The sequence below is a fragment of the Serinus canaria genome, chromosome 6 (genome assembly GCF_022539315.1).
Source record: "Serinus canaria isolate serCan28SL12 chromosome 6, serCan2020, whole genome shotgun sequence".
NCBI classification, from domain to species: Eukaryota; Metazoa; Chordata; class Aves; order Passeriformes; family Fringillidae; genus Serinus; species Serinus canaria.
In genome coordinates this window covers 3,138,717-3,158,365 of record NC_066320.1, presented here as the reverse complement: position 1 = coordinate 3,158,365, position 19,649 = coordinate 3,138,717, and the positions used below count along the sequence as shown (strand labels likewise).

Sequence of the window (19,649 nt, the reverse complement as noted above, 5' to 3'; positions counted from 1 at the left end):
GGCCGGTGGCGGTCCCGGCGGGGCGGTGTCCCCCGGGCCGGTGTCCCCCGGGCCGGTGGCGGTCCCGGCGGGTCGCTCCCACGTGCGCGCTGTCCCCAGACCGAGCGGACCCACGTGGAGCCGCGGCTGTGGCGGCAGCGCATGCGCAGTGCAGCGCCCGCCGCTGTGACCAGGCTCACGTAGCTCGCGGGCTGCGCCGCTGGGGGGCGTGGCCTGAGGGGGCGTGGCCGGGCCCGGCTATAAGAGGCGTGGTGGGGCCGGGTGCTTTCAGTTGGTGAAGCCCCCGGGCCGAGCGCGGAGCTCCGTGCCGCCCCCGCCCAGCCGCCCCCCGTGCTCAGGTGAGGCCCGGCCGCTCCGTCCCGCCGGCCGTGAGGGTGCCCGGGTGGGTGGGTCTGGGAGAAGGACGCCGCGGGGCTGGGCGGCTGCGGCGCGGGCGGTGGTGGGTGGGGGCGATACGTGGCAGCGCTCCGCCGCCCCCCGCCTTCCCCGCGGGCAGGGGCCGGTGTCCCGGCGCTGCCGGTCCTTACGTAACGGGAGCCGGCAGCCTCCGGAGGGGGGCGGGAGGGCGCCGGCGCGCCGGCTTCCCCGCGGCTGGCAGACTAAACACAGCCGCCGCCTCCCTCTCCTCCTCTTCCTCCTCCTCTAGGAGCTGGGAGTTGTCCCCTCGGCCGGGTCTGGTCCGCTGCCCTCCGGTGCCGCAGGTGGGCTCCCGCCCTGCTCGGTGGCCCCGCAGCTGGAGCGCCTTGGCCGCGGGAGCTGCGAGCGCATGGCTCGGTGCTGGGAGGGATGGAAAGTTACTCGGCGTGAGCTGTGTGCGGGGATTGCGCCCTGGGGAACGCGGCTTGCCTTGGTTTCCCTCGCCGCTGCTTTGGGTTGGGCTCAGCCAGCTGCTCTACGTGGAATTTTGCATCTGCCTTTGTAGTAAGCGATACGGTTCCGTTTTGGTAGGATCCAGCCTGACAGGCAGGAGAAACTCTGGAGCCTTCAGCATGCTGAAGAATACAATAAAAATATAATAAATAGTAGAATAAAATTTATAAAAATAACATAATAAAAATGTCACATGTTCTTAGACTAAATCTTCCAGTTTGCCTGAAAAGCTGGCTGCTCTTATAGGGAATATCCTTCAGGATTGCCCGGCGTTCAGTTTCACTTCTCTTTTTTCTGCTGGCTTCAGAAAGAGGCGAATGCAGAGTGCTGAAGTGTTTATCTACTCCCAAGTTAAGGTTCAGCGCTCGAGGTTTTAGTGAATGAAAGGCATTTATTTACTTGGTTACCACGAGTGAATCAGTGCAGCTCCCCACAGCGCCGGGGGCTGTTGGCTCGGGCTGCAGACGGTGCTCTGCCAGGGGCGGAGAGTGTAGAGGTAATGAGTTCCCGGCTTGTCTGGGAAGCAGAGGCTGGCCTTTGGGGACAGGGATGTTCCCTGTCCCACTGCCCTGCACCTCGGACCTTTCCTGGATTCATTTTAATGCCTTGGACCAAACTGATTTGACCCGGAGCACCCTGCGCTGCTTCTCAAGTATGCGCTGACACAGCCAGTACTGATTAACTTTCTCTTTGTTTTCCTCCCCGAGCCAGCTCTCTGACCTGTGCAGATTTAATTGCTGTTCCATAATGAATGGCTTTAAAATCTAGTCCTTAAAGCTGTGATTTTGGGGGCTTGCATAGATTGCGAAGTGCCCGGTGCAGTTTGGCAAACTGAAATGACAGGTGGTGAGTTACACTTTGGAAGGGGGGAGGATAAGCAGAGGTTCATAGCAGGAAAGCCATGCCTTCATGCTGAGGTTGATACAGATAAGGAATTTTTTTTTTCTTTAAAAGAATATACTCTGTGGAAGAACCCAAGTGATCATTGACATTGTCCTGCTTTCTTTAGAATTCCTAGAATGACCAGGTTGTAAGAGACCTCCAAGATCACTGAGTCCAAACCAGCCCCAACACCTCAACTAAACCCTGGCACCCAGTGCCACATCCAGTCTGTTTTTAAACACATCCAGGGATGGTGACTCCACCACCTCCCTGGGCAGAACATTCCAGAACTTTATCACCCTTTTTGTAAAAAATTCTTTCCTGATTTCCAGCCTATAATTCCCTTGGTGCAGCTTGAGGCTGTGTCCTCTGGTTCTGTCAGTGCTGCCTGGAGAAAGAGCCCAACCCCACCTGAGCACAGCCACCTTTCAGGGGGAGAGTGATAAGGTCACCCCTGAGTCTCCTTTTCTCCAGGCTGAGCACCCCCAGCCCCCTCCATCACTTTAATATCTGAAAACGTTCCTGGATATCTCTGTATTTGCTCAGCTAATCCTTGAGCAGAAGGACAGCCTCCTGCCTGGTGTGCCTAATGAAATAATTGCTCTATTCCATCCCCTGTGTTCCTTGTCTTGGCCTGGGAAGTTCAAACAGGAGGGCCCTGAGGGCTGTGTCCTTCCATCTTAGCCTGGAGGAAACCAAAGCAAAACTCACTTCAGTTCCCTGTGTTTAAAATCTCTGTACAAACGCAGCTGCTCTCTATTCAGCCATCAATGTTGTCTTCAGCTTGGGAGTAAATGATAGGTAGATCACCCTTCTTGACTTTGAAATTGATTCTCATCTCTTACTATGTTATGTTCTTCATATATATGTATGAAATAGTCTAACTTTGTCATTAAAAGATGCCTGAAGTGCACCCTGTTCTTTTGGTAGCAGCAATTGTAGAAAATCTTTCTTCTCTCACTGCTTGGGACTTAATTTTAAAAAAGCCTTTGAACATGCTAGAGGACTTGGGAACTGGATTCTGGTGCTTCTGTCCTGTGAGACCTTTAAGCAATGATGGTAGCTGAATGTTCTTAGGACTTATTTTGGGAAAGTTCTTTCCTTTTCAGTAGTATTTTTGGTCACATTGTGTCATAAGGCTGTAACTTGGGTTGTCCTTGAGACAGGAGAGGTTTAGGGCAGTGAGCAGCTCTTCATCTTTTCTATGTCCCCTAAGCTCAGCTTAACTGCTCAGGGGGGTTTATTATTATCTTTACATACAGTGGGGTCCAGTAGGGATTGTGAGAATGGCCCCATCTTAATCAAAAGTTGAGAATCTTGGTGGTAGAATTTTGTCTCCTGGCCCTGCAGTGAACTTCATCTTGAGCAGGCCAGTTCCTTCTTACCTAAACAAAGAAGCTGGTTTGGGACTGAGTTAGAGCCATTCCACGTTGAGGTAGCCCCTCAGTTTCCATTTTTTATCCTGTCTTCTCAGTCCTGGTGAGCACCTGGGAGCTTGGAGCTGGCAGTGAGGAGACTTGGCTAATGAGCATCTTCAGCCTTTGGTCCCTGAGCAGTGGCACCTGACTGTGATGAGGCTGTGTCACTCTGCAGCTGTCTTTGCTTGCCTGCTTGCATCTTTCTACTCGGAAAGCAGAGCTGGACTTTGGGAAGTCCCCAAAAAAACCCCTCTAAGTTACATCAGTTGAAATGCTGGTGTTGAAATTTGTTGAGTGCTCAGAGAATGTGCTGCTCTTGGCAGTGCCATTGCTCTGCTTGCTGCTTCGTTTCCCTTCTCTCCAAGTGTTTGTGTGCTCTTTGCTGTTCCCCCCTTCCCCTGCTGGTGTTTTGCTGTTTCAGAGCTCAGTCAGTGCTCGTTCCCAGGGGAGGCAGGGAGCTCCTGTGTTGGAGCTGTCAGCTGCACTCCCACTTCCCTGCGTGGGCAGAGATCCCCTCCTCCCCGGGATGCTCACTTGCCATTTTTGTGGGACATGGCTGAGGAGGAGGGTGAGACTGACAGGAGTAATGGAGAGAGGATTTTCATCTTGTTTTACTTCATGTCACCAATGGGAAGAAATTAAAGCCTACTTACTTGGCAGGCTGTGAGTCTGGGAGACTTCCAGTGTCTATACGAACTGAGCTGTGTTTTCTTTGATTTGGGAACCTGTGGCTGGTCTTGCTACAGTGGTTGGAAGGCTCTGCTCCTTCTGAAATTCTTCCAAGAACGAGAGATCCAATTCCTCTGGGCAGCCTCTTGTAGTGCCTAAGTGTGAGAAACCTTGTGTTTGTACCTCCTTGGAATTGCCCTCGTTGCATTTTGTGGCTGTTGCCAGTCACTCCTGCTGTGTGCCTGTGGAGATAAGGAGGTGGGAATAAGGGTTGTGCCAGTGTCTGCAGAAGCCTGGTGCTGCAGCAGGCTGCAAAGGCAGCTGGAGGAGAGGAAAACCAAGATGGAATAGTCACTAAGAGCAGTAGGTGGAGAGGAAACATTGTTTCCTTCAGCACTTTGTTGATTCTCTTTATTGGTTATTCTTTGTGGTTTTAAAAAGTTTCATCTTGATTAATAGCAAGAAAGGAAACTTTCTGAAGCTTCTCTTGTCTTTCACTGAGTGCAGTAAACAAATAGCTCAGTGCATTCCCAGTGCTGATAAAATTGGCAAATATTTACGATGTAGTAAAGCTGTTTGTGCTTTGTCACCGATTCACAGATGTGTTGGCTGGAGTGCTGAATGAGCAGGAGGCACTTAGCTCCTGTTTCACCCTGCAGAAAGCCGAGTGCTGTTCTCAGTAAGAATGGAGGTGGACATCAGTGGGTTTTGGTTAGGTATGTGTGAAACAGCCTGCTGGCTGCCTGTGGGGAGGAAGAGGTGAGGAAGGCTGCTGTGGTGAGGGGGAAAGAGGCACTCCAGGAGGCTTCTCTGTCCAAATTCTCACTTTCACAGGCAGAAGGGGAGTTGTAATGTGCCAGAATGCATCAACTCTTCAGCTGTGGTCAGGCAGATTTTGGGTGGTTTACAAGAGCTGGAGGCTGTGCTGCTTTTCTGGGCTCATGTGCATTTCCTGCTGTTGCTCTTGGTGCCACTGGAGCTGTGCTGGTCCTGTCCCCCAGGCAGGCAGGCCCCAGAGGAAATCCAGACCCCACAGTGCCTCCCCTCTGCAGTGCTGGAGGTGGGAGCAGAGGAGGGAGCTGCCTCCTGCCCTCAGGTGCAGTGTGAGAGAGATCCTGCACTCCAGAGTCAGGGATATGTTCCTGTGGTTCCTGTTGATACCACAACCTGTGCTGGCTTTTGTTTGGGTGTAACTTTTGACCCTCCTTGGTTATGTTTGCACATTTTTTATGCGAATACCACACCTGGGTCTATGTTGTTTGCTTGATTAAGGTTATGCTACTTTCTTCCCTAAATAGGCCAAACTGTAGCTCAGCTTGTTGCTTTTTTTCTTTGTTTTTTTTTTTTCTTCATGAGTTGTGCTGTTGGAAGAGCTGTAAAATCAATTTGTTACTCCATGCACTGGAGTTCATTTTTTCCTGACCAGCTACAATATGTGAAAGTTTAAGCTTTTGTTTGGGAGGAAAAGAGCAAACCTTGTGAATTCCACGACAGCATAATTACCCTGAAAGTATGTAGGAGCCAGGCAATGCTGGGCTGCTGAAGGGATCAGGATCCTGAAAGGCTTGAGCTTGGCAGCTGGCCCTGCAGAAAGCACTGCCTGTGAGTGCTCAGCCAGGATCCAGGGACAGACAGAGCTGCCTTTTTTGTCAGGTGTGGGGCTTGGCTGCAGGAGGCAGCAGGAGCATGCACAGAACTCCTCCTCTGGACTGCTCATGTGGGGTTTTCATTCAGACCTGCTCCACTGGCATCTTTCTGACTGAAAAAAAGGAAACTTTTTTTCCCCACTGAGTGGATGAACTTGATAATGACTATTTTAAATTGGTGTTGTGGGCTTTTTTCAGTGTTGGATGGTTTCTTTCAGTGCTTTTTGCAAAGCAGCTCTACCTGCAGCATGTCTTAGATGCCAAAAAGAAGAGTGCTGGTGAACACCTTGGCCCTGAGCTATTCTTTTTTCTCAGGTATAAGAGTCAGCAGGAGACTCAGTCTGTGGGAGCTGTGCAGGCTGTCAGGGTTCTGCTGCCCCTTCTGAAGGTGCATTCCACTCTCTGGTGAGCAGGGATTTTTCACCTGTTTTCTCTTTCTCTCACAGGTGTGTGGTGAGGTGAGAGCTGTTGAGCAATGGCATTCAAGAAGGTTTGGTGTGCCCTAGCCCTGGGATTTCTGCTGCCTTTCTCTTGTGCCCACACGGACTTCTTCACTTCCATTGGTGAGAACTGCTTTGGTGTAGCCAAAAGAGTTTCTTGAGAGCCCTCACAGCTCATTCTGCAAGGATGTGTTAATCATCCAAGGCCCCAATTGGTACAGAACTGAACCCATTTCCCAGTTCTTACCAGTTACTGCCTTTTCTTTGGGGAGAAATTAGCTTTAAGTCAGTCCAGGGTGCTCTAATGAGGCAGGCTAGGCTTTGTAGTCACTGTTTATTCCTGAGGGTATTGGAATTGAAGCAGAATGTTGGTGCTGCACACGTGTGGAAGGAGGTGGTGAGCTGCCAAGGGCACATCATGGTGCAGCATGTCTGGATTCACCCTTGGGTTCTGGGGAGCACTGCACCCCTTTGTGCTGAACCACCTCAGCTGCCTGCTTGTAGGAGGTGAAGCAATTATTAATTAATGCCAGGGACTCTTGAAGTCATAGATATAATCTTAAAAAGAAAGCCCTGGATTAGTGGTGTGTATCAAACACAAAGGCTTTGTGTATGCCTGTAGCTTTCTCTTTATTTGCTCTACATTATGTATGCTTGGATGAAAGATTACTCTGTGGCAAACTATTTCCTTTTCCAAATGAATCCTAAATTAGTTCTAATAATAAATATGCAGTATTACATTAATTTCCATGGCAACAAGCTTGGTCCAGCAGGAGATTTTCTCCTTCAAAAAAAAAAAAAAAAGGCCTTAGATATTCCTTCAGGGCTGTTTAAGCAAATGCAGAAGGACTTTTGGGGAAGTAGAAAAGAAGAAAATGCCTTTAATTCTCAGGGGTTTGTGTTTCTCCTTGACTCACCAAACTAATTTTTTTTCTAGGTCATATGACAGACTTAATTAATACAGAAAAAGATCTGGTTGTGTCACTCAAAGATTACATTAAGGCAGAGGAAAGCAAGCTGGAGCAGATCAAAAAGTAAGCAGCTGGTGTCACAATGCTAATGGTCAATCATTTGAGTCCAACCTTATGCAAAAAGTGCTTCCTTAAGGCTGATTAAATTTGTGGAATTTTTCCTCTGGGGCAAAGCTTTAAGTAGCAGGTTTTGCTGGGTGTTTGTTGTCAGTTGTTCCCTTTCAGCACTGCTTGGTGCATAAATAAGAAGAGCCCTGACCGTGTGAGGAGCAGAGCCCAATGTGTCAGATTTTATCACAGCTAGAAATAAACCTCTTTTATCACTGAACAGGATGCTTTCCGAAATATGCATAAATCTGTCTTGAGGGTGTTGAAACAGTTCTAGATGGAGGAGTGGTTTTTATCTTGGCCTTTGTGTGTTACTTTGTGGTGTTCCACCATCCAGGAAGAAAGATCCTTCTTTGTCACTTTGGGGCTTGGAAATGCTGCCAGCATTGGAATGTTACCAGTAGATTCTTTACAGCTACAAATTAACAAGGGAACCTGCCTGTTGGGCATCCCAGAGGGTGTAAGCACAGCTTATTGCAGAAGTGTTGCAGCTCTGTTTTCATTTATCAGAGGTGCTCCCTGGGAGGTCAGGATAGTTTAAATAACTGACACAGAGCTTTTGAAGAACCTGGGAAAAAATGCCAGCATTGCTTGTTGGCACCTGGAGGATCCTGGGAGCTGCTGCTGCAGTGGGAAATGCAGGGAGGGTTTGACCCTGAGCCATGTGAAGGCACGGGGGGAAGTTGGTTCCTTCAGTCTTGCTCTGAGCTGGAGCTGGTCCCCAGCAGCTCCTCAGGTTTGGAGGGAGCCCCTCACTGGTGTGGCTGCTGGAAAACCCCCAGAGGCTGTCAGAGTGCAGGAGAACAGTCAGGGCCAGTGTGGGGAGATGCAGCCAGAGGCACCTCTGACAGCTGTGAGCCCCTCCCTGCCCAGGTCCAGCCTGCAGCTTCCATCCAGGCAAACCAGATCCTGGAACAAGAGGAGCTCCAGCTGATGGGCACAGCTCCCTCCAGGCTGCAGATTCTGGGTTTGCTTTCTTGCTGGAGTTTGGGATTCTCTGTGAGGTGGGGCTCCTCAACATCCATTCACCCTGATTGCAGGGTGTTGCTGCACCTCTTCATGGTGTACAGCTGCTTTGTTTCTGTTTTCATTTTTCTGAAAGCTGTGCTTGTTTTGGGGCACCTTGGGGTTGTGAATGATTTGTGGTACTTAGAGAAGTTTGAGCTGGAGCTGCAGCACCAGAAACTGGGTCTGGGCTCCTCATTTGGGGTGTGAGAACCTCTGATGTTGCTTCATCCAAGCTTTCAGCATGGAAAGGAGCTTTGTGGTGAAGGGCAAAGGGGGGTGTCACAGGTGTGTGTCTAAACCTAAATTAATTTGAGCCAAGCATTGAACTGCCTTTCTGTAAGCCTTAGGGGGAATTGAAAGGTTGAAAATGTGGGTAAAGCTTTGTTTTTGGTTAGTCCTGCATGGCAGCTCATAATGGAAGTGCTGGCACTGTGCTTTTGGGGCTTGTAGGAAGGGGTTCCAACAAGGGCTGCAAGAGCAGCACAACACTTGGGCTGCAGCTGAGGAAGAAGATTTAAGAAAGGAAAAGGAAGTTGCCCTTGTTCCTTTTAGAAGAGCTCTAAATATAGATAATGCAAAAGCTTGCAATTTTGGTTGGCTTTTTTATTATGAAGGCATTTGAGTAGTTTGCAATCAGTTCTCTAGCACAGCACCAGACCTCTGTGAGACTTTAATGAATATTTTCATTCTAGATGGGCAGAGAAGCTGGATCAGCTGACAGCTACTGCCACAAAAGACCCAGAGGGGTTTTTGGGCCATCCTGTGAATGCATTCAAGTTGATGAAAAGGCTCAACACAGAGTGGGGTGAGCTGGAGAGCCTGGTGCTCAAGGACATGTCAGATGGTGAGTGTGTGTGCCTGCAGCAAAATCCAGCATCCCAGCCTCACTGCAGGTGCTTGCCTGTTGCCTTTCACATGCCAGGGCTTGGATTAGATTTGCAAATCTGCTTTTGAGACTGAGCATTTGTGGAACTGATCTGAATTAGTGTAGTAAACACTTAATTGCTGTCTCTTTTCTTCAGCAAGAGTGGAAGCTCTTTAGCAAGGAGCAGGACATGAAATAGTTGACTGTGAAAGACACTTAGCAAAAGGAAGCCAGGGTGGTTAGAAAGGACCTGTGAGACTGTCTCAACAGCTAATTAATAGCAGATGGAGGTTTGCAGTTAGGAATTATAAGGAAGCAGAGCTTTCAAAAAGAAAAGGCTGAGTCTCTGATAAGGATTCAGCACACTCAGCCTCCCTGCTGCTGTGAGAGGGGCTGAATATGGCACAAAAGGCTCTGCACCTGCCAGCCAGAAATCTGCACCAGTGTGTCTTCAGCCCTTCTGAATGAGTGGGGTAAAAAAAAAATAGTGTTTATTTTTGATTTTTCCTTTGCTTTCTTTTTAAAAAAATCCCAAACCAAAAGCAAACTGTGTAGCCTGTGCTGTGAGTTCAGGTCAGGCTTGTGTGAAGGTGGATTTTGCCTTTCCCTGGGGCAGGGAGCTCACCCAGTTCTCAGGACAGAGGTGAGCAGTGTTTCCCTGCCTTTCCCAGGCTTTATCTCCAACATGACAATCCAGAGGCAGTTCTTCCCAAATGATGAGGATCAGACTGGGGCAGCCAAGGCCCTCCTGAGGCTGCAGGACACCTACAACCTGGACACAGACACCCTCTCCAGGGGGAACCTGCCAGGTGAGAGCCACTCATGGCTGTTATTTGCATTTCCTAAATGTCCTGATTGCAAATTGTTTGCTCTGTTCCATGTTGTTTAACTGCTCAGCCTGAAGGGAGCATTAGGAAGGGGGTTGAGCTGGCTAAAATTAATTTAAAAAGTGGTTTTTTGGTTGAAATCTGCATCTTTCTTCTAGTTATGGTAAGATAATCTAGTGTTAGTAGTTTCTACTAAAAATCAATAGCAATAAAATCTAACCTGGGTGGGGTTTTTCCCTTGTGTTGCACTGGCAGATGCCTGGTTTTATTGTACAACATCGTGCATTTTAACAAGTTCCTTTGAGCTCAGACTTCAGGGATTGTGTAAACTGAGGAGCAAAAGATGCTGCATGCACAGACCTGAGCCTGTGGGGCATTGCCTGAGCTGATCTCTGTGCAGGACAAGACACAATTTCTCTTTTTTTGTCAGAAAACTTTCTCTGCTGAGTCTTCCTTGTTTTCCTCTGTTGAAAAACAGCCCTGTGCCAGCTGGCAAAAAATCAGCTCTGTACAAGTCATTTTGTTTTTGCAAGTGCTCATGGTGGTCAGATGCCTAATAAAATTAAGAGTAATTGGCTTTATGTTCTCTGATGTCTAACCTTGCTTTTGGGTTTGGTTCAAGAGCTGCTCAAGGACCTACAGCTTCCTCCTAATGCAGTGAGCAGCTCGTTGCTGGTTTCTTCAAACAGCACAGAAATACAGGGGGAAGTTTTGCTGCTTTTGAAGCAATGAGCTGTCCAGACTGTGCAATGAAGTGTACTGGCAGAACCTGGAAATTCTGGAGGATAAAAAAGAATAGCTTGGACTCTAGAGAGGAACTTCCCATGTGGTCACTTGTTTGTGCTCCTTTTCTTCATTCCTAGGGAATTTCTTTTGGTCCAGAATCTCAGCTACTGCCAAATTATTGTGTCCTTGGAGGGTTTGCAGGTTCAGGCTCAGGAAGCTGCAGTTGCTGCCCATCACAGGAATGGACAGCAGAACAGCTGCCCCCTTTGAGCACTGCAGAGCTGCTGTTAGAAAGGGTTAAGATGTAATCAGGGATGTAATTCTAGCTGTAATAAAACACTGGCAGGTCCTGTTTCCCTTTTACAAGATTAAATTTGGTTTTTCATAGGGCCTGTATTTCCAGAAGCAAAAATAGGAATCTGTAATTTGCCTACTAGTGCTTTAATCTTTCAGAGGTCACTTAAAATGTTTCTAAAAATGACTGACTTGAAAAAAATCCCAAGCAGCTGGGAATTTACTCCCTGATGTTTTCCTTCTCCTCCCCCACCAAGCTGTCTCTAACAAGTTGTGGTTCAGTAACATTTTGAAAGTGATAATGTGATGCCCTTGAGAACAGAGTTCTGAAACTTCAAATTTGGCTTATTTTTGCTCTTGCTGGAAGTGGTTGGGTTTTGAAGGAAGGAAGGTTTGCTTAATTTGATTTTTCACTAGTAGTAGAGACATTTAGCTGTCCCCTGGTATTCTGGCAGTGGAAAGCTGCATCTGAGTGCTTGTGTGCCAAGGATTTACAGACTTTAGAGACTTCCAACAAACAGCTACTGCAGAAGGGAGCTCTGGGAGAACAGAAATAAAACCCTGCTGTGAGGAATGAGAAATAACTCCAGTGTTTCTCAGAGCACAGGTCTGGAACCCTGTGTAAACTCTTTGTTTTGCTCTAAACACCCAGGTGTGAAGCACAAATCCTTCCTGACAGCTGAAGATTGCTTTGAGCTGGGCAAGATTGCCTACACAGAGGCTGACTACTACCACACAGAGCTGTGGATGGAGCAAGCCCTGAAGCAGCTGGATGAGGGAGAAGTGTCCTCTGCAGACAAAGTCTACATCCTGGACTACCTGAGCTATGCTGTGTACCAGCAGGGGGACCTGGGCAAGGCCATGGCACTCACCAGGCGCCTCCTGGAGCTGGGTGAGGGGCACAGGGACACAGCTCTGCCTGGGTTTGCCCTGGGCACTGCAGCCTTGCCTGGGATCTGACTCCTATATGCATCTGTAAAGTGTGGTTTTGCATTTTAGATGGGGATTTGCTCCTTTGTACTGAAGGGTTTTCATGGCTTCTGTCTCTTCTACCTGTCTGAAATCTGCTTCTCTCCCTACCTTTTGCTTTCCTGGGTTGAGATTGCTTCCCCTTAGGTAGAGGCAAAACCAAAATTCATGAAACTGAAACTGAATTGGTGATACTGAGATCTCTGCAGATGGTTTAAATACAAATTCAGCATGCTGAAGATGAAACACTTGTAAAAACAAGAAATACAGAATACAGGACAGTGAGATAAGAGTCTGTTCCATGAAAAATGAAAGCATTTATTCTCCTGTGAATACTTCACTGTCTGACTGTGTAATGGATGCTCTGGGAAGCTCAGAACTAACCCTAACATAGCAAGAGCCACTTATTAAAGAACTGAAGCTAATTCTGTAAGTTAAAGAGCTTTGTCACCAGAAATTTTAAATCCCACCAGGGTAGTTTCAGTTTCCAGCCAGTCATGCTGTGCCAGCTCTCTCCCTGTCTCATTCCCTCTGAAGTGAGATGGGCTGGAGTGGCCAAACCCTTTTCCTCAGTGCTGGGACCCCATGTGCAGTGAGGGTTGGAGAAGCAGTGGTGTGCATCTGTTTCCTTTTGCTTTCTGTGAATAACCACTTCTGGATGATTCCTCAGGGGCTGGAACCCTGCCAGTGATCCCTGTCTGATTCTCTGCCCATAGATCCTGAACATCAAAGAGCAAATGGGAACATGAAATACTTTGAGTACATCATGGCTAAAGAAAAGGAAGCCAACAAGTCCAGCACAGATTCAGAAGAGCAGCAGGAGAAGGAAACTGAGGTTAAGAAAAAGGATTACCTGCCTGAGAGAAGGAAGTACGAAATGCTGTGCCGTGGGGAGGGGCTCAAAATGGTAAAGTGGAGTAGACTGTTCTCAAATGTTTGAAACCAAACCATGTCAGGAATGTCAGAAAAATGTGTGTGGTGTGCAAGCAAGGAAGCTGTTAGAGCAGCTGGATGAGTGTGCAGAGCTGAGGATCACGTGTTGGATTTCTGCCCCCTTTGGCCTGTCCAGTAGACAGAAAGTAACGCTGCCCCAGGCACTGCTGGCTGTCTTGGATGTGCTCCATCTGTGTAATTAATTGAATAAGGATGCTGGAAGTCCAGAGTTACAGACAGAATTAAATAGGGAGGTTGGAGTAGTTTGCAATCAGTTCTCTAGCACAGCACCAGCCCTCTGTGAGGCTTTAATGAATATTTTCATTCTAGATGGACAGAGAAGTTGGATCAGCTGGGGTGGTTTATTTAATGATGAAATTATCTTAGTAGGGTTGTGTAAATAATGCTTGCTGAAGTATTGCACAGCAACATTAAAGTGCAGACAGCACTGACCTCTCAAACTGAAATAATCTCTTTAACCTGTCACACAAGGGGGTGGGGAGAGTGAATTGTTTGTGTGTCCAGGATATGTTCTGCCCTTGGAGATACCAATGTTCTGTGGCAGTCTATTGTAAATCAAAGGCAACTCCAACAAAGGGGAGAGAATGATGCATCTGACTCCACTGATCTCAGAAGGCAAATGAATTACTGTATTATACTATACTGTGTACATTTCATCTAAACTGAATCTGCCAGGCACTCACCCTGCTCACACTGCACTGAATCCCGTGACTGTTCACACACACACAGACTCTCACACATTCTCTTGGCCCTGATAGGCCAAGGAAACAAAACACCATCACTTTGGATAAACAGTCTCCACATTGCATTCTCCTTTGGCACAGCAAGTGATAGGAATTGTGTTCTCCCTTTCCCTGAGGATCAGAGAATGTGAATCTCAGAAATCCTTGGGAAGAATTGTGCCTTGCTTTTCTCTATGAAGAGAAATGTGATGACCCCAGTTGTCTGAGTGGCCCTTGCTGTGCCTCCCTGCAGACTCCCCGCAGACAGAAGAGGCTCTTCTGCCGCTACTACGACGGGAACAGGAACCCCAGGTACATCCTGGGCCCTGTCAAGCAGGAGGACGAGTGGGACAAGCCCCGCATCGTTCGCTTCCTGGACATCATCTCCGACGAGGAGATCGAGACCGTGAAGGAGCTGGCCAAGCCCAGGGTAAATGCTCCCCCTTCCCTGCCTCTGGAACCTGGAATTCCTGGTGTGGGTGTGAGTGTGAGTGGCTGGCTGCTCTGGAGGGCAGGGGGGTGTGCAGTGAGCTCTCACCTTGCTTGCCTCGCCTTGCAGCTCTTGAAGGAGGCTGGGAATTCTCTGTGATGACTGGAGCCAGGTCCCAGCAGTGCAGGATTGTCAGGCTCTTCCAGCAGACACCATTTCAGCTGGTTTGGATGAGGAGGAGAATGTTCTCCAGCAGGGAACAAACTTAAAGCAATGAGGGTGGACTGGAGTATTCCTGACTAGTGTTTGGTTTTCTGCTTTTGTTTCCTTTTAAGTCTGGAAGGGAAAGGCAGCCATTCCTCTGGTCCTGGAACGCCACCTTATTGTATAGACAAGAAAGGTTATATTCTCCATTTTGGGATGAGACTGGCTGCTGTTGATGCCTTGTGAAGGCTGGCCTAGAACAGAGGCTAGATGGAGTTAAAGAATAAAGTGGGGATTCATTAAAAGGATCTCTTCAATAGATCCACCACAAGAGCCCAGCCAGGGCTGCACCCAAGGTGAACCAAAATGGTCCCAAAATGGATGACTGGTCACAAGGTCTCACACTTTTATCAGTTCTGCTCCATTTGCATATTGGAGTTAATTGTCCAATTCCAGCTTTAGCCCATTCAGTCCCATCCTGCTTGTTTTTCTCTCTCCAGCCCACGGGGTTTGTGCTCTTGGGGCTGAGATTTGGATCATTTGTCCTTGGTCCCCAGCTAGAGCAGGAATTGTTTTGTCTCCCTGCTCTGTGCAGAGAGGTCACCATTCCCTAATGTGAAGCCCAGAACTACACACTAAAGCAGCACAGAATCAGAAAAATATAAAAGTTCAAACCTGAGCCATCACTGTCTCCAGGCTTGGAAGCTGCCTGCAGATGAAAGAGCTTTAAGAGGTCAGGAAATAGTTGGTGGGTTTTGGCTTCTTATTGATGATGGTGGCTCATCAGCCCTGTCTGAGATACTGTATGCAAAGGTGGTTGTTTCTCAGTGAGGAATAATCCAGAGCAGCTCCACTCTCTGAGAGAACAGGAGGGTCCAAGGCAAACAGCAAACTGATGGAGTTGCCTTCTGTATCCAGTTGGTGCAATTCTGCATCTACAAATGTACTCTGAAGTTAGTTTTAATTAATTTATATTTCCATCAATTCTAAAATAAGACCTAAACTCATAGAAATGTATTTTTCCTGCTTTTTTCCTTTGCTTTTGGCCTAAATGGCTTTTTGTCCAGCATGAGACCAGGGGAATAAGAGCATTCAGTGCAGGAGAAGCTGTTGGCTTGGCCAAGAGCTGTGGTTGTACATGGGCAGTGAGGCTGTCCTTGGCCTACCAGGCAGCCTGAAGGGGATCTTAAAGCTCCATGAAGGCTGAGCTGTTGGACATTGGGAAGAATTTCTTTGCTGAAGAGTTTGTCAGGCCTTGGTAGGAGCTGTCCAGGGAGGTGGCAGGGTTACCATCCCTGGAGGTACCCAAGGAATAGTGGGATGTGGCAAGGTGGGCGTGGATCAGAGGCTGGAGTTATTTATCTTGGAGGTCTTCTCCAACCTCAGTGATTCTGTGCTGAGGTCTCTGAGGTAATGTTCTAACTGTAAGCAGGAAGTGCAAGCTTTTTCCTCCACGGACCTGTGAGGCATCTCCTCCTGCTGCCCTGGCAGGCAGCTTTGCTGCAGGGCTGAAAATCAGAGCCCCCATTGCTGGTCTGGAGGTGTTGGAGCTCCTTTGCTCCAGAGTGATGCGTTCCACACCTGTGGAATGTGACCAGACCACTACTTTACAGAGTAGAAAACTGTAAATGTGTGACTGTAAGCTCTGAGCTTGCTGAGGTCACTGCTCTCCTGTCAAACACTCAGCTCATGGCCAAGACTTGCAGACCTTTATGGCAGGAGCATCTGCATGCACTTACTGTTCCCATATTCCCTGTGGCTGAGGCCTTGCACTGCTCAGCAGCAAAAGGATTTTGTTCTTGGAGATCTAAAGGTCATCTCCTCCTTCCTGCTGCTCGGGCTGCTGCCATCCTCTGGGAGGAGAGTGCTGCCTGATCTGTGCCCAGCCTTCTGCTGTGCTGGCAGGATGAAGCCTCATTATTCAGCTCTGGAGTCTCACTGGAATTGTAGTTTGTGCCTTGTTTTTTCATGTGTCTGCATGGGAGGAGAGGAGAGGCAGCATACTGGGAGCTCCCAGTATCCTTTCTTGAAGGTATGGAGAGGCCTTGGCTTGTTTATTTTATTATAACAGTGGAGAAATGCTTCTGATTGTTTGGGAATTGGCATGACATTGTGCCTTTTGCAAAATTTGGGCTCTGCATCCCAGCCTTTCCAATTATGAGTGATGGAGAGTGCTGGTAGCACATGAACCAAGCTAAAGGGCACATGTGAGGTTCTGAGTTGGAATATTAACACAGATGGGAAGGCATGAAGTAAATGGAGCACAGCAGAGGGAAAAGAAAGCCTTGAGCCAGGAGTTCCCACTTTGTGTAAATGTGACCATGGGTGAAGCAGAAGTTTGTGGGAGCTCAGTGCTGCTTTTGGTACAGGAAGGATTGAAAAGGAATGGTTTATTCACCTTTGGCTTATGGTGCTGCTGGGAATTTACCTGTGCAGGGGCAGGACAGTGTAACAAAGCACCACGTGTCCCCATGCCACATCACTGTGCTGCTCCCAGAGCATTTCACTACAGAAGAAATCCAAGCTGCTGTAGTTTGCTTTATTCAGACAACCATGGAAACAGGACTTGTGGAAAAACTTAAAAAACCCAACCAAGAAACCTTTCTTTTGGTCAAGCTGAAGCCTGCCCTGGTTCCCCGTGGCCCTGCAGCCTGGGTGGCAGCAGGGCAGGGGCAGAGGTGCCAGGGTGGTGGCAGTGTCCCCTGGCCAGGCTTCTGGATGGTCGGAGTGCTGGGCTGCAGATTGTGCTTGTAATGCAACTTCTGATGGTTCGCTTCACAGCTGAGGCGAGCCACCATTTCAAACCCCATAACGGGAGCCTTGGAGACGGCACATTACAGAATTAGCAAAAGGTAAGAGAGCTCTGCCCCAGGCTTGGGCCTGCCATCAGTGTCTACGTCCTGCTCATTCTCAGGAAACCAGTGGGCTGAAGAGACAGCTTGCAGTCCACCTTGTGATTCCTGCAGATCTGTAACAGGCTGGTGCTGCTGAGTTTCTCAGTCTTTTCCTTCAGCTGGAAGTTCTGGGGGCGTGTTTTGATTTGTTCTTTCCCTTTTGGTCGCCTTCTCGAGTCTGTTTTTTCAAGCGAGTCTCTGCAGTCAGCGTGAAAAATACAAGATGCCACAAAACCTTCAGTAAAATCTGGGTTTTGTTTTTAATCTATACGTTCCTTTCCCCTTGCTCCTTCTCACAACCAAGAATTGTCCTCCCTTTCTTTGGGAAATGAAGTGGATCTCAAAATGCCTGAATAGGGTGTAAGAAATGCTTCAGGTCCTTGCTGGGCACACAGACACACATCTCCTTGTCCAGGATAATCCCACACTCCCAGCTGAGCTCCTTTACCTCCTGCCTGACACAAACCTGGCAGAACACAGGCTCGCTTCCACCGGGCTCCTGGTTCTTTTTAGCTTGTCCATTAAGTACTACAAGAGCTGAATTTAGCCATTGCTTTCCAAAATTGGCTGGATCTGAAAGAAACCACCTGCCCCTGCTTGCCCTCCCTTGGTTTTAGCCATGGTAATTAAAGATTATGGCTGCACAGGCCATCAGCACTGAGCCAAAATTCTGGGAGGAGTTAAAGCTTCTGGGTGAGGAGGAATTGCCTGGGAAACTCAGCATCATAAATTACTTGTAGAAAGTCTTGATTTGAAACCAGAAAAAAAAAAAAGGAGGAAAAATAATAAAGGGAGGAAAAAAGTGAAAGGACAATCTAACCAAATTATTCCAACCAATTTGTTGTGATTTGGACATGGCAGCTGCAGCTTGTGTTGCCCTTCCAACCATTGCTAATATGCGAGCATCGCATCCGGACCAACCGGAACCTTTCAAACACCTGGGGCTTGGCCAAAAGCAGCCTGCAAGGTGGGTAAGCCTTGTCCTTTCTCTTTTTGTAGCTGAGCCGTGCTACTGTTCATGACCCTGAGACTGGGAAACTGACCACAGCACATTACAGAGTCTCTAAGAGGTAAGGGGAAGGGATTCCTTGTCTGAGGAAGTGTGTCCTGGGGCTGTGCTGCTGCAGCACAAGGATTCTGTGTAACTCTCCTTATTCTTCAGCCTTTCTTTCAAAGAGAGTGGCCCAAGCGAGCTGAGTTGTCATCTAACAAATCACGGGGCTGCAGAAGTAGGGACTGGTTGTCAGTGGTGGCATTCCAAGGTGGAAGTGCCCTCTCTGGCTGAGCATGGCTTGTGTGCTGTGACTAACGTACTAAACGTGGGCATGGGGCTCTGCTGGCACCCAGAGCAATGGGACACCTGCCTGGCTCAGCTCTGCTCCTCAGTGCCCACACTTGCTCAGAGATGGGAGCTGCTGGGATTCCTGGGAGCACTGCCCAGTAAAGCTAGGGGATGATTTTAAGGAATTTCCATGTTGGAATGGTGGAAGGGAGTTGCTGCTTGAATAGAAACTCAGTGTTCTTCCAGCTGCTTTGACAAACCCCTGAACTTGGAATGGCCTGGAGCTAAAGGGCTTTAATTTAGCTGTGAATTGCTTCAGAAAGGTAAAAGCTTCCAAATATGGGCTCACAGGAAGGTGATTGAATCAGGAATGATGATAAGTCTCAGGAAAACTGGAAAACCACTGGAGCCAAGGTCCTTAAGGCCTCTCTAGCGGAAAGTTGAAAACTTTTTTTTTATGCCTCACACCCTTGCAGCACGTAGGTCTGTGTGCTCATTGGCCTGTGCAGGTAATGGGAATCCTGGAAATTGCCTGGGAAGCTCTTACATGTTTGCTTCTTAAAACTGACCCCATGGAGGGACTTTAGGAACATTCATCTCCCTTTTGGACGTGTGTTGCATTTAATTTTTATTTCTTGTTTTTAATGTTCAAGTCTGTCCATGTCTTACCTCTCTTGGTTATTTGTCACTGCATATTTGGAGGGTTTAATTTATTCACTTGTGGGGTTTGGAGTATTTACTGAGGAAACTCCTTCATCCTTTTGAACATCCCCTCATGTCAAACTTGATGTGCTAATGATGGGAATTGGAGAAAGTGACCAGATTACTGATGGAAATTGGGATGCATAATTGGTCCCTATTTAAACAGATGAGGCTTAGTGAACTTTTTGAGTTGTGATTTTTCATTAGTAGGAAGTGTTATTCCCTGAGGTAGTGCAGATGCCACAGTCAGAAAAAATAGTACAAGGCACCACCTAACATGAAAGGCCAATTAAAAAAGAACAGGCTAGAGCCTGGGGAATGGGACCCTTAAATTCTTAATGGGGTTTGGTGCTCAAAAGTGTGGCACTGTGGGACTTCCTTCCAATGTACCCAAGGAACTCTCAGAAATTAAATTACATTCTATTGAGCTCCAAGTTTTTAAATTCAGTACCTCACTGGACTGGAATTAAAATTGTAGAGACACATCCAAGAAGTTGGGGAAGGCCATTTTTTGAGGGCAGGAATAGCCTTGAGGTGTGCAACTCCTGCTTCCCCCTGCCTTTGCTTTCTTCCATGTGCAGATTTGCAGGATGGGTATGGACTTCCCAAGAGAACTTGACACCTAAATCTGGAGTGGGAGGCAGAAGCCACCCCCACCAGCCTGATTTAGAGGGCCTGTGCTGTTCCTGCTGCCCTCCTGCACTGCCAGAAACATCTTTCCCTTGGAGCTGCTCGAGCTGGTTCAGATTCCAGATGAATCATTGCTCC

At 48.1% G+C, this 19,649-nt stretch overlaps 1 protein-coding gene and 1 long non-coding RNA gene across 11 annotated transcripts in view; one reads left to right on the top strand and one right to left on the bottom strand.

Annotated features, from left to right (window-relative positions):
- The first annotated feature begins 210 nt into the window (after positions 1-210).
- The window catches only part of P4HA1 (prolyl 4-hydroxylase subunit alpha 1), a 27,019-nt gene continuing 7,580 nt past the window's right edge, over positions 211-19,649 (top strand). For 2 of the 9 annotated variants that reach the window (XM_030240886.2, XM_030240878.2), the window contains exons 1-9: positions 211-338; positions 5,932-6,048; positions 6,863-6,959; positions 8,705-8,856; positions 9,549-9,686; positions 11,377-11,616; positions 12,410-12,600; positions 13,623-13,799; positions 17,897-17,967. In XM_030240886.2, the coding sequence (XP_030096746.2) occupies positions 5,961-6,048; positions 6,863-6,959; positions 8,705-8,856; positions 9,549-9,686; positions 11,377-11,616; positions 12,410-12,600; positions 13,623-13,799; positions 17,897-17,967 (1,154 nt within the window). In that variant the 5' untranslated portion in view covers positions 211-338; positions 5,932-5,960. Of the gene's footprint in view, positions 339-679; positions 702-4,439; positions 4,556-5,931; positions 6,049-6,862; positions 6,960-8,704; positions 8,857-9,548; positions 9,687-11,376; positions 11,617-12,409; positions 12,601-13,622; positions 13,800-16,784; positions 16,856-17,896; positions 17,968-19,649 lie in introns of those variants that run through there. The other 7 variants (XM_050976498.1, XM_050976495.1, XM_050976497.1 and 4 more) reach the window with 7 other exon arrangements.
- LOC108963410 (uncharacterized) overlaps positions 16,862-19,649 on the bottom strand; it is a 17,061-nt gene continuing 14,273 nt past the window's right edge. Inside the window, exons 4-5 of one of the 2 annotated variants that reach the window (XR_007777933.1) lie at positions 19,333-19,648; positions 16,862-17,095 (exon numbers count right to left, since the gene is read on the bottom strand). This is a non-coding gene — a long non-coding RNA (uncharacterized LOC108963410). Of the gene's footprint in view, positions 17,096-17,973; position 19,649 lie in introns of those variants that run through there. The other variant, XR_007777930.1, reaches the window with a different exon arrangement.